The sequence below is a fragment of the Chamaea fasciata genome, unplaced genomic scaffold (assembly GCF_029207755.1).
Source record: "Chamaea fasciata isolate MVZ Bird 193981 ecotype frontalis unplaced genomic scaffold, bChaFas1.0.hap1 SCAF_40, whole genome shotgun sequence".
Classification (NCBI taxonomy): domain Eukaryota; kingdom Metazoa; phylum Chordata; class Aves; order Passeriformes; family Sylviidae; genus Chamaea; species Chamaea fasciata.
In genome coordinates, this window is record NW_027094125.1 from 2,106,679 (window position 1) to 2,123,522 (window position 16,844).

General features: G+C 62.8%; 2 protein-coding genes across 2 annotated transcripts in view; one reads left to right on the plus strand and one right to left on the minus strand.

The window, feature by feature from the left end:
- Positions 1-12,604, minus strand: LOC136303658 (glucose-6-phosphate 1-dehydrogenase-like). Its single transcript, XM_066207253.1, has 13 exons — positions 12,550-12,604; positions 11,261-11,409; positions 10,216-10,253; positions 8,863-8,971; positions 8,039-8,256; positions 7,185-7,340; positions 6,982-7,107; positions 6,801-6,894; positions 6,046-6,232; positions 2,636-2,871; positions 1,786-1,862; positions 1,124-1,216; positions 1-552 (listed from the first exon to the last, which is right to left on the minus strand). Exons 1-13 carry the CDS (start codon positions 12,602-12,604, stop codon positions 450-452), a joined length of 1,641 nt encoding a protein of 546 aa, XP_066063350.1. The 3' UTR covers positions 1-449.
- Positions 12,603-16,844, plus strand: part of IKBKG (inhibitor of nuclear factor kappa B kinase regulatory subunit gamma) — a 9,098-nt gene continuing 4,856 nt past the window's right edge. The window contains exons 1-7 of the mRNA XM_066207249.1: positions 12,603-12,725; positions 12,831-13,089; positions 14,093-14,457; positions 14,746-14,846; positions 14,929-14,973; positions 15,513-15,615; positions 16,306-16,412. Coding sequence (XP_066063346.1) covers positions 12,603-12,725; positions 12,831-13,089; positions 14,093-14,457; positions 14,746-14,846; positions 14,929-14,973; positions 15,513-15,615; positions 16,306-16,412 — 1,103 coding nt within the window. The remainder of the gene's footprint in view (positions 12,726-12,830; positions 13,090-14,092; positions 14,458-14,745; positions 14,847-14,928; positions 14,974-15,512; positions 15,616-16,305; positions 16,413-16,844) is intronic.

Here is a 16,844-nt window from a genome sequence, read left to right on the forward strand (position 1 = left end):
TAATTAATTAGCCAAAGGTGGGTTTAATTGGTCCTGGTTAATGGCGAGGTAATTGATTAATTGATTGGCGTTAAGCATTAATTGCTCCCAGCGCGGGGGGGAGGGGTAATTATGCTTCGGGGACTCGATTGGAGGGTGGGGGAGCTTTGGTCCCAGCTGCGGCGGTTGGGGGGCCCAGGGGGGGTCTATGGGGCAAGGCTGGGGGGCTCTATGGGGCGGGGGGGGTTTGGGGGTCATCCCCAGCCCAGGAGTGTTTTTGGGGGGCTGGAGTGTGTTGGGGGCGAGGGGGGGTCAATGGGTCGGGATTGAGGGGTCCATGGGGTAGGATCGGGGCGATTATGGGGCACGGGGGGTCCCGTGGGGCACCAACCCCCAGCCCAGAGCCCTGGAGTGTTTGTGGAGAGGCCCCTGCGAGGGTCCCCCCCTGGGTCCGGGGGTCCAGCCGTGGGTCAGGGGTGGGGGTCGGGCCCGGGGGGCGGCACCCACCGATAGGTGCCCTCGTACAGGAACCCCGCCCGCCGCAGCAGCTCGTCCGCCTCGGGGGGGCCCCGGCTGGGAAAGGGGGGACACGGGGTCAGGGGGGAGCCCCGGGACCCCCCGAATCCCCAGTGAGACCCCCGAGATCCCCCAAATCCCCAGGACCCCCTGAACCCCCAGTGAGACCCCCGGGACCCCCCAAATCCCCAGGACCCCCCGAATCCCCAGTGAGACCCCCGGGATCCCCTCAAATCCCTGGGATCCCCCGAATCCCCAGTGAGACCCCCGGGATCCCCCCGAATCCCCAGTGAGACCCCCGGGACCCCCCAAATCCCCAGGACCCCCCGAGATTCCCACTGAGACCCCCAGGATCCCCCCAAATCCCCAGTGAGACCCCCGGGATCCCCCCAAATCCCCGGGACAACCCAACCCCCCAGTGGAATCTCTGGGACCCCCCAAATCTGCAACAGGACCCCCGGGACCAGCCCCTCCCCCTCAGGTGTGTCCCCCAGACCCCCAAAGTCCTGCACCAGGTACCCACCCCCCCCGCCCTCCCAGGTTCTCCCCCAGGTACTCCTCAGCCCCCCGGGCCCCCCAGTCCAGCCCATATCACCCCCAGCCCCCCCCAGGTGCCCCCCCGTCTCACCTGCCGTAGGGGTAGGGGATGGGGGGCTCGCGGCGCTGCTCGATCTGGTGCAGGAGGGGGGTGAAGATGCGCCAGGCCTCGCGCAGCTCGTCACTGCAGGGGAGGAGACACCCCAAAAAACTGAGCTGGGGGACCCCAAAACTCCCCCAAACCTCACCTGGGCTCACCTGGGCTCTCCCCAGGGTTACCTGGGAAACCCCAGGGCTCACCTGGGCCCCCAAAATGGTCCCACCTGTCCCTCTAAACTGGTCCCACTGGCCCTCCCCAAGCTGGACTCACCTGTCCCCCTCGCATCCCACCTGTCCCCCCCCAGACTCTTCAGCTCCTCCAAAATGGTCTCACGTGTACTGGTCACCTGACCCCCTACATCCCACCTGTCCCCATGTCTTACCTGTGCCCTCCCCTCTATGTCCCACCTGATCCCAAGTCACACCTGCCCCCACGACGTCACATCTGTCACTGTGTCTCACCTGTCCCCACCATGTCCCTCCTGTCCCCAGTCCTGTCACTGTGTCCCACCTGTCACCACCATGACCCACCTGTCCCCACCATGCCCTCCCTGTCCCCAGGAGTCACCTGCCCCCATGTCCCACCTGTCCCCCCATGTCCCACCTGTCCCCCCATGTCCCCCCTGTCCCCAGGTGTCACCTGTCCCCTCTCACCTGCGCACAAAGTGCATTTGGTTCCCGCAGATGACGTCCAGCAGCAGCCTCTCGTAGGCGTCCGGCAGCTTCACATCCTGGGGGGCACCGGGGTGGTCGGGGGGGGGGTCTGGGGGCACCCCCAGGTGTGGGGGACACCCCCAGGTGTGGGGGGACACCTGGGCTTTGGGGGGACCCTGCCAGGTGTAGGGTTTGGCGATTCTGGGGGCTCCCCTGGGTTTGAGGTGGCCCCAGGTGTGTGGGGAACACCTGGGATTTGGGGGTACCCAGGTGGGTTTTGGGAACCCCTCCAGGTGTAGGGACCCCCCTGAGATGTGGGGTGTCCACCCCCAGTTTGGGGGTCTCAACACTACAATTTTGAGTCTCAGTGTTGCGATTTTGGCGTTCCAGCCCCGTTTCTGGGTGCGCAAACCCCATTTTGGGTCTCAATGCTCCATTTTCATGTCCCCAACCCCCGTTTTTGGGTACTAATGTTAGATTTTTGGGTCCCCAAACCCTGTTTTGGCTCTTGGTGCTCCATTTTCAGGTCTCAAAACTCCATTTTTGGGTCCCTAAACCCCATTTTTGGGTCTCAGTGCTCCATTTTTGTGTCCCCAAATCCTATTTCCTTATCCCCACCCCAATTTCCATGTCCCCAGCCCCATTTCTGTGTCCCCAGCCCCATTTCTGTGTTCCCAAACGCCATTTTTGTGTCCCCAAACCCCATTTTCATGACCCCACCCTCATTCCCGTGTCCCCACCCCCATTCCCATGTCCCCACCCCCATGTCCCCACCCCCGTGTCCCCGTTCCCATGTCCACATTCCTGTGTCCCCAGCCCCATTTCCGTGTCCCCAGCCCGTTTGGGGTACCTTGTAGCGGCTGCCGTAGGTGAGGTCGAGCTCGGACTCCTCGGGCCGCAGGAACATTCCGGGTTTCTTGGTGTTGAGTTTGGCGTAGACGGCCTCGCGCGGCTGCACGCGCACCACCAGCTCGTTGCGCTTGCACTGCTGGGCGAAGATGTCCCCGGGCACCTCCCGGAACTGCAGCCGCACCTCGGCCTTGCGCTCGTTCAGTGCCTTCCCGCAGCGCAGCACGAACGGCACGCCTGGGGACAGTGACATCGTTGGCATCATCATTGTCATCATTGTCAATGTCATCATTGACATCATCATCATCATCATCATCATTATCATCTATCCAACATTGTCAACATCAACATCCCAGCAGCGCAGCACGAACGGCACGCCTGGGGACAGTGACATCATTGGCCCCATCAATATCATCATTGACATCACTGTCATCACCATCCCAGCGCCTTCCCACAGCGCACCATGAATGGGATGCCTGGGGACAGTGGCACTGCGATTGTCATCATTGTCATTGTCATCATCAACATCATCATTGTTAGCATTGTCAATATCATCATTGACATCATCAACATCATCAACATCATCAACATCCATCAACATCGTCAACGTCATCACCATCCATCAACTTCCCAGCAGCGCAGCATGAACGGCACACCTGGGGACAGTGACATCATTGCCATCATTAGATCGGCACCGTCAATATCATCGTTGGCATCACTGACATCACTGTCATCAACATCCATCACCATCCCAGCGCCTTCCCACAGCGCAGCATGAACAGGATGTCTGGGGACAGTGGCATTGTCATTGTCATCATTGTCATCGTCAATATCATCACTGGCATCATTGACACCACTGTCACCAACATCCATCACTATCCCAGCACCGTCCCGAACAGGACACCTGGGGACAATGGCACTGTCGTTGTCATAATTGTCATTGTCATCATCATCATCATTCTTGTCATTGTCAATGTCATCATTGACATCATCATCAACATCCATCAACATCATCACCATCCCATCACCTTCCCGGCAGTGCAGCACAAGCAGGATGTCTGGGGACAATGGCATCGTCATTGTCATCATTGTCATCGTCAATATTATCACTGGCATCACTGACATCACTGTCATCGACATCCATCAACATCCCAGCACCTTCCCACAGCGCGGCATGAACAGGATGTCAAATGACAGTGGCACTGTCATTTTCATCACTGTCAACGTCATCATCAACATCATTGTTGTCATCATTGTCAATGTCATCACTGGCATCATCATCAACATCCATCAACATCATCACCATCCATCACTATCCTACCAGTGCAGCACGAACAGGACACCTGGGGACACTGGCATTGTCATTGTCACCATCAACATCATCATTGTCAATGTCACCATTGACATCATCGTCAACACCCATCAACATCATCAACATCATCCCCCCATCCATCAACATCCCAGCACTCTCCTGCAGCACAGCATGAATGGGATGCCTGGGAACAGTGGCACTGTCATTGTCATCATTGTCATTGTCATCATCATTGCTCTAATGGTCAATGTCATCATTGACATCACCATCAACATCCATCACCATCGTCAACATCATTACCATCCATCACCATCCCGGCAGCGCAGCATGAACAGGACGCCCGGGAACAGTGGCATCATTGTCATCGTTGTCATTGTCATCGACATTGTCACAATCATCAGCGTCACCATCCATCAAAGTCACTGTCAACATCATCACTGTAATTGTCATCGTTGACACCTTCATTGTTATCAACATTCATCAACATCACCATTGTCGTTGTCATCTTGTCACTGTCATCGTCGTTGTCATTGCCATCATCATTGTTAACATCAACATCACCTTTGTCATCATCATCATCATCATCCCCCATTGCTGCAGCCACACTTTGGCCTTGCGCTCGTTCAGCGCCTCCCTGCAGCACAAGACCGAGGGGACATCTGCGGACAGTGGCATTGCCATTGTCATCATCAACATCCATCAACATCATCATTGTCATTGTCATTGTCATCATCACCATCCATTACCATCCCAGTGCCTTCCTGTACTGCAGCAGGGAGGGGACACCTGAGGGGTCGCCATCATGGTCATCGTTGTCATTGCCAATATTGTCAACATCATTGATGTTATCAACACTGGCGTCCTCAACATTGACATCATTATCGTTGACATCATCATCAGTCACATCATCTCACCATCTACACTGTCATCAGCAGCAGCGGCATCACCAACATCATCATCACTGTCATCAGTGTCATCATCAAAATAGTTATCATCACCATCAACATCCATCATCATCATCATCCACAAAACTGCCATCAACACTGTCATCATCCGCATTGTCAACATCCATCAACATCCCCACAATCATCAACACCCACCATCATAATCAATGTCATCAACATCCAACACCGTCATCATCATCAACATCCATCCACCAACGTCGTCATCATTGTCATCATTCACGTCGTCAACATCCATCACCATCGTCAACAACGTCACTATCAACATTGTCAATGTCATCAGCATCCATCAACGTTATCACCATTGTCACCACCATCATCCATAAATGCACCACAACCCTCACCACCCATCGGCATCCCAGAGTGTTCCCCCAGTGCAGCACTAATGGCACACCTGGGGCACCATCGGCATTGTCACCACCGCCACCATCATCATCACAGACATCACCATTGCTCATCGCTTCCATCATCATTCCAACCATCACCATCATTATGGTCAACACCTCTGTGATCCCCTGGTCATCAATGTCACCACTGTGGCCATCAACACCATTAGCACCATCTCCATGGCCAGCATGATCACTGTCACTATCAATAGCACCATTTCCACAACCACCACCATGAGCAGCAGCAGCATCTCTATGGCCACTGTCATCAGCTCCATCATCAGCACCATCTCCATGGACACCATGATCATCACCATCAGCAGCACCGTCTCTGTGGCCACCACCATCATCACCATGAGCAGTGCCATCCCCATGGCACCAACGTCATCACCATCAGCAGCACCATTTCCATGGACACCATTATCATCACCATCACCAGCACCATTTCCATGGACACCATCATTGTCACTGTCATCATCACCATTTCTGTGGCCACCATCATCATCATCACCATCATCAGCACCATCTCCATGGCCACCACCATCATCACCATCATCAGCGCCATCTCCACAACCACCACATCATCACGGTCACAGCCATGAATGTCATCACCACGGCAACCGCTATCATCACGGTTATTGCTATCATCATCATCACCACCACCATCATCATGAACACAAGTGTCATCACCATGGCAACCATCACCACCGCCATCACAGCCATCCCCATCATCACCACCACGCCCTCTCACCGTCCCAGCGCTCGTTGGCCACGCGCAGCACAGCGGTGGCGAAGGTGGGCGTGGTGGAGCCGGGGGGCACCGTGGGGTCGTCCAGGTAGCCCTTCTGTGCCTCAGGGGGGCCCTCGGGGTTGCCCACGTACTGGCCCAGCACCACATCTTGCAGCTCCACCGGGCTGATGCACTTGAGCACCTTCACCTGGGGGACAGGTGAGGGACAGGTGAGGGACACCTGGTTAAGGGGGCTCCAGTGAGACCATGGGGTGGGACCGGTTGGGGAAGTGGTTATGGGGGGCCACCAGTAAGAACAGGCAATGGGATGGGGGTATGGGGGATGTGGCCATCAGGGGACATGGTTTTGAAGGTGCTGATAGGATGTGGTTTGGGACATGGCCACACAAGTTGTGGTTTTGGGGTCCACCATCAATAACAGGAAGATAGGATGTGGCTGAGGCCACGGTCAGTGAGAACGTGGCCATGGGGAATGTGGTTTTGGGGGGCCACCATCAATAATGGGGTGATGGAACATAGTTGGGATATGGCCATGGGGAATGTGACTTTGGGGGCCACCACCAAGAACATGGTGGTGGGACATGACTGGGGTGGGGGGATGTGGCCATAGGGGGACACAACCCTGAGGCCACCTGGAGATGGTCCCTGTGGCTGTCGCTGTGATATGATCATGGGGGACATAAAACTCAGTGACCGGTGCGGCGTCAGGGAGTGGTGACACCTTGGTGACACCCCGGTGTCCCTGCTGTCCCCACCTTCTCATCGCGGACGTCGTCGGGGTCGGTGGACGCCGGCTTCTCCATGGCCACGAGGCAGAGCAGCTGCAGAAGGTGGTTCTGCATCACGTCCCTGTGGGGAGCCGGCGCTGCCACGGGGTCGGGGGACACGGGGGGACGCAGAGGGGACACGGGGACATCGGGGAATGTCCGTCCTCACCGGATGATGCCGAAGTCATCGAAGTATCCGCCGCGGCCCTCGGTGCCGAAGGGCTCCTTGAAGGTGAGCACCACGCAGGCCACGTTGTCGCGGTTCCAGATGGGCCCGAAGATGCGGTTGCCGAACCTGGGGGGAGTGAGGGTTAGGATGTGTCCCCATGTCCCCTCCCATGTCCCCCGTGCCCTCCCGTGTCCCCAGCGCACCGCAGCACCATGAGGCTCTGCACCATCTCCTTGCCCAGGTAGTGGTCCATGCGGTAGATCTGCTCCTCGCGGAACAGCGCGCTCAGGTGCGCCGACAGCTCCTCCGACGAGCCCAGGTCCCGCCCGAACGGCTTCTCCACAATCACACGGTTCCACCTGGGGACAGGGACACGGGGGCCTGAGGGCATGGAGGGACACGGGGGGACACTGGGGAATATGGGGACATGGATATGGGGGAGCATGCAGAGACACAGGGGACACGGGACATAGGGGCACACAAGGAACATGGAGGGACATGGGGGCACGTGGGACATAAGGGACGTAGGGACACAGGGACATGTGGGGACATCTGGGGGCATGAGGACACGTGAGCACACAGGACACATGGGGACATGGGGGACACGGGACAAGAGAGATGCAGGGACATGGGGACACGGGGATATGGGGGGACAGAAAATATGGGAGACATGGGGGGACACAAGGACATAGGACATGAGGACACAGGGACACGTGAACACAAAGGGACACATGGGGACATGGGGGGACATGAAGACACACGGGGACACAGTGGCATACGGTACAGGAGGTGTGGAGGTACACGAGACGACAGGGATACACAAGGGACATGGGGACATAGGAATGTGCAGAGACAGGACATGGGGATGTGGGTGGACACAGCGGGGACATGGACATGGGAGGTGACAACCTAACCTGCGTCCCCTGCAGTCACACACCCCGTGTGTCCCATCCCTGGGTGTCCCCCCACGTCCCCCCTGTCCAATGCACAGAGCCCTCAGGTGCTGTGTCACAGGTGTGTCCCCATGTCCCCATGCTGTCCCCATGTCCCCACTCACCCCTGCCCCATGCACAGGGCCCTCAGGTGCTGTGTCACAGGTGTGTACACGCTGGGGGGCAGGGCCAGGTAGAAGAGCCGGTGGGCGTGGTCGCCCCCGGGCAGCCCCCGCAGGTGAGCGTCCAGCGCCCGGAACGAGGCCTCGTCCCCGTACTGACCCCGCACAAAGCTCTGCAGGGACAGGAAGGCGGCCAGGCGGGGCCCGTCCTCGGGGGTCACCTGTGGGGACACACAGGGACAGGTGAGACAGGGGACAAGGGACAGGTGAGACAAGAACCCAGCCAGGTGGAGCCTGTCCTCAGGGTCACCTGTGGGGACACACAGGGACAGGTGAGACAGGGGACACACAGGGACAGGTGAGAAAAGGACAGGGACATGGCCAGACAGGGACTTTCCTCAGGGGTCACCTGTGGGGACAGGGAGGGACAGGGGACAGGTGAGACAGGAGACACAGGGGCTGTGCTCAGGGGTCACCTGTGGGGACACACAGGGACAGGTGAGACAGGAACCCAGCCAGGCAGGGCCCGTCCTTGGGGTCACCTGTGGGGACAGACCAGGACAGGGGACAGGTGAGACAGGGAACACAGGGAGTGTCCTCAGGGGTCACCTGTGGCAGGCAGGGACAGGCGAGGGGACACAGGGACACAAGGGCAGGCAGAGCTTGTCCTTGGGGGTCACCTGGGGACATGTGGGGCCGGGAGAGTTCAGGTGACATCAGGAGGGGACAGAGAAGACAGGTGGGGACAGAAGGAACAGAGAGGGACAGGAGAGCACAGGTGAGGCCAGGAGGGGTTAGGAGGGGACAGGTGGGGACAGCGCTGTCACCTTGAGGTAGGGCAGGGTCTGGTCCCGGATGAGCTCCACGGTGAGGGGCGAGCGGGCAAAGCCGACCACGCGCGTGGCATCGGGGAGGAGCCCGTCCCGGAACAGCCACCTGGGACAGGGACAGCACTGTCACCTGTGTCACCTGTGTCCCCAAACCCACCCAGGGACACCGGCACCAGGGAGGAGCCCGTCCCCGAACAGCCACACACTGTCACCTCTGTCACCAAACCCCCTGGGGACACCCCCAGCACTGTCACCAGGCCACCCCCAGGGACAGCAGCCACCGGGGAGCAGATCAGCCACCTGTGGGGACATGTCACCAAATCCCCTGGAGACACCCCCAGCACTGTCACCACCCCCCTCTGGGGACATCAGCCCTGAGGTGACATCAGTGTCACCGAGCCTCTCTCAGGGTGGTGACACTGGTAATGGTGGCTGCTGTCCTCGTGTCACCCTGGGAGAGGTAACGCAGGGACAGGTGACACGGGGACAAACGACACCGAGGGGACAGAAGCAGCAAAGGGAGGAACTGGGGACACCAGAGTCATACAGGGGACGTCGGGAGCCCTGGGGACACCGGTGCCAGCTGGTGACACAAGTGGCCCTGCGGACAACGGGGACACACAGCTGTGGTGACACTGGGGACAGCAGACAATGACAGCACTGCTGACGGGTGGCACTGGGGACAGCAGTGACCGACATTGGTGGCCCTGGGGACAGCAGTGACCCCAGAGTGGCCCTGGTGATATCAGTGACCCTGGGGACAGGTGGGGACATTGGTGGCTTTGGGGACATGATGGCCCTGGTGACAAGAGTGTCCCTGGTGACCCTGGGGACAGGAGGGGCACTGAGAGCCCTGGTGACCCTCATGGCCTCAGTCAGGGGCACCGTGGTGGCCTCAGTGACCCTGGGGACAGGGAGTGGACCTTGGTGGCCCTGGGGCCATTGGTGACCCTGGGTACCCTGGTGGCAGGTGTAACACAGGTGGCCTTGGTGACACCACTGTTCCGATTGTCCCTGTGGTGTCCCCAGTGTCCCCAGGTGTCCCCACTGTGCCCAGATGTCCCTGCTGTCCCTTTGGTGGCCTTGCTGTCCTCAGGTGATCCTGCTGTCCCCAGGTGTCCCCACTGTCCCCTTCATGTCCCCGCTGTCCCCAGGTGTCCCCAGGTGTCCCCGCTGTCCCCAGGTGTCCCTGCTGTCCCCAGGTGTCCCCACTGTCCCCTTCATGTCCCCGCTGTCCCCAGGTGTCCCCACTGTCCCCTTCATGTCCCCGCTGTCCCCAGGTGTCCTCGCTGTCCCCAGGTGTCCCCAGGTGTCCCCGCTGTCCCCAGCTGTCCCTAGGTGTCCCCGTACCAGATCGTGGGGTAAATCTTCTTCCTGGCCAGGTCGCCCTGTGGGGGAGGGGCCGTCAGGGGTGGGGGAGGGGCCGGGGCCGCACCCAGCGCTGGCCCCGCCCCGCCCCTCCCCCACCCCTGGAATGTGCTGAGTCAGCGCCACCGCCCCTCCCCCCTCCGGTGTTTAATTAAGGGGCATTGGGTAATGGGGTGGGGGAGGGGCGGAGGAGGAAGTTGGGGTTCGGGTGGGGGAGGGGCGGCCCCGCCCTGGCTCCAAGGGGTGACCTGGGGGAGGGGTGGGCGGGGCACCCCAAATTCTTTCCCTTCCCCTCCCCCACCCCCCCGGAGGCATCGGGGATGGCCGCCCCTCCCCCATCCCCCAGTGACCCCAAATCACCCCTCCCCGCCCCCAATTCCCCCCAACCCCCTTAATTCCCCCTCCCCGCCCCCAATTCCCCCCAATCCCTTCATTCTCCCCTCCAGCTCCCCAATATCCCCCCATAACCCCTTTATTCCCCCCATACGCCCCAAATTTCTCCCCCTTACCCCACTATTCCCCCCAGCCCCTCCAGTTCCCCCCCTAAACCCCTTCACCCCACTTCCAGCCCCCCAATTCCCCCCTAAACCCCTTCACCCCACTTCCAGCCCCCCAATTCCCCCCCCAAACCCCTTCACCCCACTTCCAGCCCCTCCAATTCCCCCCTAAACCCCTTCACCCCACTTCCAACCCCCCAATTCCCCCCTAAACCCCTTCACCCCACTTCCAGCCCCCCAATTCCCCCCCCAAACCCCTTCACCCCACTTCCAGCCCCCCAATTCTCCCTCCAGCCCCCCAATTCCCCCCCTAAACCCCTTCACCCCACTTCCAGCCCCCCAATTCCCCCCCTAAACCCCTTCACCCCACTTCCAACCCCCCAATTCCCCCCCTTCACCCCTTTATCCCACCACCTAACCCCCAAATTTCTCCCCCTAACCCCCTTCATCCCCCCCTCCAACACCCCCAATCCCCCCCAGAATCCCTCCATCCCCTCCCCCAGCCCCCCCAGCCTCCCGTCCCCACTCACGGAGGCGCCGAGGATGACGAGGACGTGGGGGTGGCCCTGGAGGAAGGCTCCGTCCCGGCTCAGCTCCTGCCGGAGCATCCCGCACACCTGCGAGCGGCTCAGCTGCCCCCCGGCGCCCGGCGCCTCCTCACCGGGGCCCGGCATCGCTCCTGGGGGCCGGACCGGGCACTTGTGGGGCCGGACCGGGCACTTGTGGGGCCGGACGGGGCACTAGGGAGGGGCAGGTTCGGGCACCCCGGGCAGGATTTGGGGAGCAGAGGAGCAGGTTTGGGCACCCCCAGGGCAGGATTGGAGGAGTTGTGGGGCAGGAACGGGCACCTGGAGGGAGGGGAGGGCACTTGGGGGGGCAGGGCTGGCACTCGGGGGGCGGGATGGGGCACTCGGGGTTGGGATTTGGAGGTTTTGGGGCGGGGTCGGGCACCTGAGGAGCGGGACTTGGAAACTGGGGGGCGGGTTTGGGTACCTGGGGGCAGGGCTGGGCTGGGTGTGGGGCAGGGACGGGCACCCGGGGTGGGGTCTGGGAGCTGTGGGGCGGGATCGGGGCTTTGGGGTCGGGATTTGGGAGTTGTGGGGCGGGATCGGGGCTTTGGGGTCGGGATTTGGGAGCTGTGGGGCGGGATCTGGGCTTTGGGGTCGGGATTTGGCACCTGGGGGGGGGGGGGCAGGATTTGGGGATGTGGGTGATGGGGACACGCCCGGGGGGGCAGGACACGCCCTCCCCCCATTGTCCCCTCCCAACCGGCCCCAAAATCCCCCCCAGGACCGCCAAACCCCCCCCACCCCCGGTGCCCCCCAAATCCCCCAAATCCGCCCCATTCCCGCCTTCAGCCCCACCAGCCCCTCAGAACTCCCCTCCTCATCCCCCCCAATTTCCTCCCGCTGCCCCCAGAACCCCCCAGCCCCTCAGGGACCCCCCCAGTTCCACCCAAATCTCCCCAAATCTCCCAATTTCCTCCTTCCCCGCCCATCAATTCCCCCTCAACCCCGTCCCGCAGAACCCCCCCAGCCCCTCACGGACCCCCCGACACCCCCAGACCCCAAATCTCCGCCCTCCCCGCCCCCAGCCGCCTCAATCCCCCCAAGTCCCCGCCGACCCCAAATCCCCGCCCCATTTCCGCCCCAGAGCCCCCCACATCTCCCCTCAGCCCCCTCCGGCTTCCCCCTGACGCTGCCCCCCGGGCGCCCATGGAGCCCCGGGCCGTCCCGGAGCCGGGATCTCCTCAGGGATGCCCCGAATCCCCCCGAGTTCCCGCCCATTTGGGGTTCCCGGTTCCCGGTTCTCCCCGCACCTTCCCGCCCCGGCCGCTCTCGCGCCGCCTCCCCCACGCTCGCGCGGGTCCCCATGCCCCTCACTGAGGCCGCGCCCTCCGGACACGCCCTTCGCCCCTCATCCACCAATCACCGCCGAGCCTCTTCCCGCATTGGCCAATCAGTACCAAACGTGGGCGGGGGCACGCCCGGAGGCGTAACCAATCAACGCTCTCCGCCCTCGGCGTTGCTATGGCGCCGCCATGACACTCAGCGAGGCGGACGGTGACGCGGTGACGTCACTCGCTTCCGGCGGAAGCAGGAAGTGGCGGCGGCGCCGCCGGAGCCGCCGGGATCCCCAAAAATCCCCGAGTGGGGACCGAAAATCCCCGAGTGGGGCCCGAAAATCCCCGAGTCGGGCCCGGAAATCCCCGAGTCGGGCCCCGAGGCGCCCCGGGAGCCGCCGATGAGCGGCGGGCGCTGGCGGCGGCCCGCGGACATGGTGCAGCCCGGGCCCGAGGCCGAGCCCGCGCTGGCGGAGGCGCTGCAGCGGCTGCGGGCCGAGAACCGCGAGCTCAGGGGTGAGAGCCGGGCCGGGGGGCGCGCCGGGGACACCGGGGACACCGCGGGTGGCCCCGGGATGGCCCCGTGTCCTCATTGCTGTCCGCATGACCCCATTGCTGTCCCCATGTCCCCCATCCGCTCATTGCCGCCGCTGATGTCCCCGCTGATGTCCCCATGTCCCCGATGCCCTCAGCACCTCCAGCGTCCCCACTGTCCCCCCCCTTGTCCCCGATGTCCCCCACGTCTTCCAGGTCCCTGATGTGCCCCATGTCCCCAAGGTCCCCTCCGTGTTGTCCCTCATCTCGCCGACATCCCTGATGTCCCCGGTGCTCCCAGTGTCCCCAATGTCCCCTCAGCGTCCCCATGTTCTCAATGTCACAATGGTCCCCAATGTCCCCAACGGCCCCGTGTCCCCAAGCTGCCCTATGTCCCCTGAATGCACCCAGTGTTCCACTGCCCTCGATGTCCCCTGTCCCTGTGGGTGTCCCCAATGTCCCTGGTACCCCCTGTCCCCGCACTGTCCCCTGACCCCCCGCTGTCCCCTATCCCTGTGGGTGTCCCCTGTCCCCCCGCTGTCCCCTATCCCTGTGGGTGTCCCCTGTCCCCACGCTGTCCCCTGTCCCTGTGGGTGTCCCCTGTCCCCACGCTGTCCCCTATCCCTGTGGGTGTCCCCTGTCCCCCCGCTGTCCCCTATCCCTGTGGGTGTCCCCTGTCCCCCCGCTGTCCCCTGTCCCCGCACTGTCCCCTGTCCCCCCGCTGTCCCCTATCCCTGTGGGTGTCCCCTGTCCCCCCGCTGTCCCCTATCCCTGTGGGTGTCCCCTGTCCCCACGCTGTCCCCTGTCCCCACACTGTCCCCTTACCCCCCGCTGTCCCCTGTCCCCGCGCTGTCCCCTGTCCCCCCACTGTCCCCTTACCCCCCGCTGTCCCCTGTCCCCCCACTGTCCCCTGTCCCCGCACTGTCCCCTGTCCCCACACTGTCCCCTTACCCCCCGCTGTCCCCTGACCCCGCGCTGTCCCCAGGGGCCCTGTGTCACTGCACCGAGTCCCTGCGGCAGCGCCTGGAGGAGCTGCGGAAGCTGCAGCTGCAGCGCCGGGGGGAGCGGGACCTGCTGCGGGGACGCTGGGGACAGGCCCGGGACCTGGTGCTGCACCTGCGGGGACAGCGCGGGGACAGCGCCGGGGACACCGGGGACAGCGCCGGGGACACCGGGGACAGCGCCAGGGACATCAGGGACAGCCTCAGGAACAGCAAGGACACCCCTGGGGACAGCAGGGACACGCCCGAGGACACCAAGGACACCCATGGGGACACCAGGGACACTCTCAGGGACAGCCTCAGGGACACTGGGGACATCTCCAGGGACGCCTCTGACACCAGCACCAAGGTATTTGTGTCCCCCCCTCTCCATGTCCCCTGTGTCCCCTCCCAGTGTCCCCTCATCGCCCCCCATGTCCCCCTTGTGTCCCCCAATGTCCTCCCCTGTGTCCCCTCCCTGCCCCCCTGGGGACCCCCCAATGTCCCCCAATGTCCCCCCAATATCCCCCAATGTCCCACTGATGTCCCCCCATGTCCCCCCGATGTCCCCTGATGTCCCCATGACGTCCCCCCGATGTCCCCCCATGTCCCCGTGACGTCCCCCCGATGTCCCCGATGTCCCCCGATGTCTCTGCAGCCCCCCGAGGGCCCCCCCCGCTCGGTGTCCCCCCCCCTCGAGGACGTCCCCGCTGTCCCGGAGCCCCCCCCGGCCCCCTCCGGGGCCCCCCCGGAGCCCAGGTGAGCCCCTGTCCCCTGTCCCCTGCCCCTTGGGGACCCCCCGATGTCCCCAACCCCCCTGACCCCCCTCGTGTCCCCCCAGCTCCGAGGAGCAGCTGAGGCAGCGCCTGGTGGAGGCTGAGGCTGAGTGAGTCGGGGACATTGGGGACACTTTGGGGACACTTGGGGACAGTCTGGGGGCACTTTGGGACACTTGGAGCACTTTGGGGTCACTTTGGAGTCGTTTCAGGAACACTTTGGGGACACTTGGGGCGTTTTGGGGACACCTGGACATGCTTTGGGGTCACCTTGGGGACATTTGGGGACACACTTGGGACACCTGAGGACTCTTGGGGAAACTTTGGGTCACCTTGGGGACGTTTTGGGGACACTTTGGGGTCCCCCAGGCTGGTGGTGGCCATGGCTGAGGGAGGCTGGGGGTGTTGGGGACACTCTGGGGGCACTGTCCCCAGGCTGGTGGCACTGGGCACACGTGGGCAGGGTTTGGTGACACCAGTGACTCTTGGGGACATTTGGGGACAGGCTGGTGGCATTGTGGGCACACGTGGGCAGGGTTTGGTGACACCAGTGACCCTTGGGGACATTTGGGGACAGGCTGGTGGCACTGCGGGCACACGTGGGCAGGGTTTGGTGACACCAGTGACCCTTGGGGACATTTGGGGACAGGCTGGTGGCACTGCGGGCGCGCGTGGCCGTGGCAGAGCTCCGGGCTCAGGACGTTTCCCGCGCGGCCGAGCTGCAGCTGCAGGGCCTGCGCCGCCAGCTGGAGGTACCGGGACACCCTGGGGACATCTGGGGACACCCTGGGGACATCTGGGGACACCCTGGGGACACCCTGGGGACATCTGGGGACACCCTGGGGACACCCTGGGGACACCCTGGGGACATGGGGACACCCTGGGGACATCTGGGGACACCCTGGGGACATCTGGGGACACCCTGGGGACGACATGGGGACACCCTGGGGACACCCTGGGAACATCTGGGGACACGGGGACTCCCTGGGGACATCTGGGGACACCCTGGGGACACCCTGGGGACACCCTGGGGACGACATGGGGACACCCTGGGGACACCCTGGGGACATCTGGGGACATCTGGGGACACGGGGACACCCTGGGGACATCTGGGGACACCCTGGGGACATCTGGGGACACGGGGACACCCTGGGGACATCTGGGGACATGGGGACACCCTGGGGACACTGGGGACAGCCTGCTGACATCTCGGGACAACCTGGGGACAGCCCTGGGGACATGGGGACAGCCTGGGGATGCCCTGGGGACACCCCGGGGACACCCCGGGGACATCTGGGGACAGCCCTGGGGGTACCCTGGGGCCATGGGGACACCCCGGGGACATCTGGGGACATGGGGCCACCCTGGGGCCATGGGGACAGCCCTGGAGATAGCTGGGGACACTCCGAGGGTGACAGTGTCCCTGTCCCTGTCCCCAGCAGGACAAGGCCCAGGTGCAGGCCCAGGTGACGTCGCTGCTGGGGGAGCTCCGGGAGAGCCAAAACCGCCTGGAGCGGAGCCGGGCGGAGCGCGAGCACCTGGAGCGCAGGTGGGGACACCTGGGGACACCTGGGGGGACACGGGGGCTGTCCCCAAGGGGAGGGGACACTGTAGCAGAGCTGGGCGGAGCGGGAGCGCCTGGAACACAGGTGACATCAGGTGACACCTGTGCAGGTGACACGAGGTGACATCGGGTGACACCTGTGCAGGTGACACTGGGGTGTCACAGGGCTCAAGGGACACTGGGTGGTGCCATCAGCTCAAGGAGGTGACTTTGGGTGGCACCGGGTGACACACAGAGCCCAAGGGGATGCCGGGTGGTGCCACCAGTGTGGGGAGGTGACGCTGTTTGGCACAGAGTGACAGTGGGGTGACACGGGGTGGCACAGGGTGGCACAGGATGACAGTGGGGTGACACGGGGTGGCACAGGGTGACAGTGGGGTGTCCCTGCCATGTCAAAGGGTCCACGGGGACACCAAA

Excerpts from the sequence above, each read along its gene's own strand:
- LOC136303658 (XM_066207253.1), bottom strand. The coding sequence starts at position 12,604 with ATGGGGACCCGCGCGAGCGTGGGGGAGGCGGCGCGAGAGCGGCCGGGG. Across the intron at positions 10,254-11,260 it reads TCGTCATCCTCGGCGCCTCC|GGCGACCTGGCCAGGAAGAA; the intron begins GTGAGTGGGGAC and ends CCTCCCCCACAG. Across the intron at positions 7,108-7,184 it reads CAGAGCCTCATGGTGCTGCG|GTTCGGCAACCGCATCTTCG; the intron begins GTGCGCTGGGGA and ends CACTCCCCCCAG.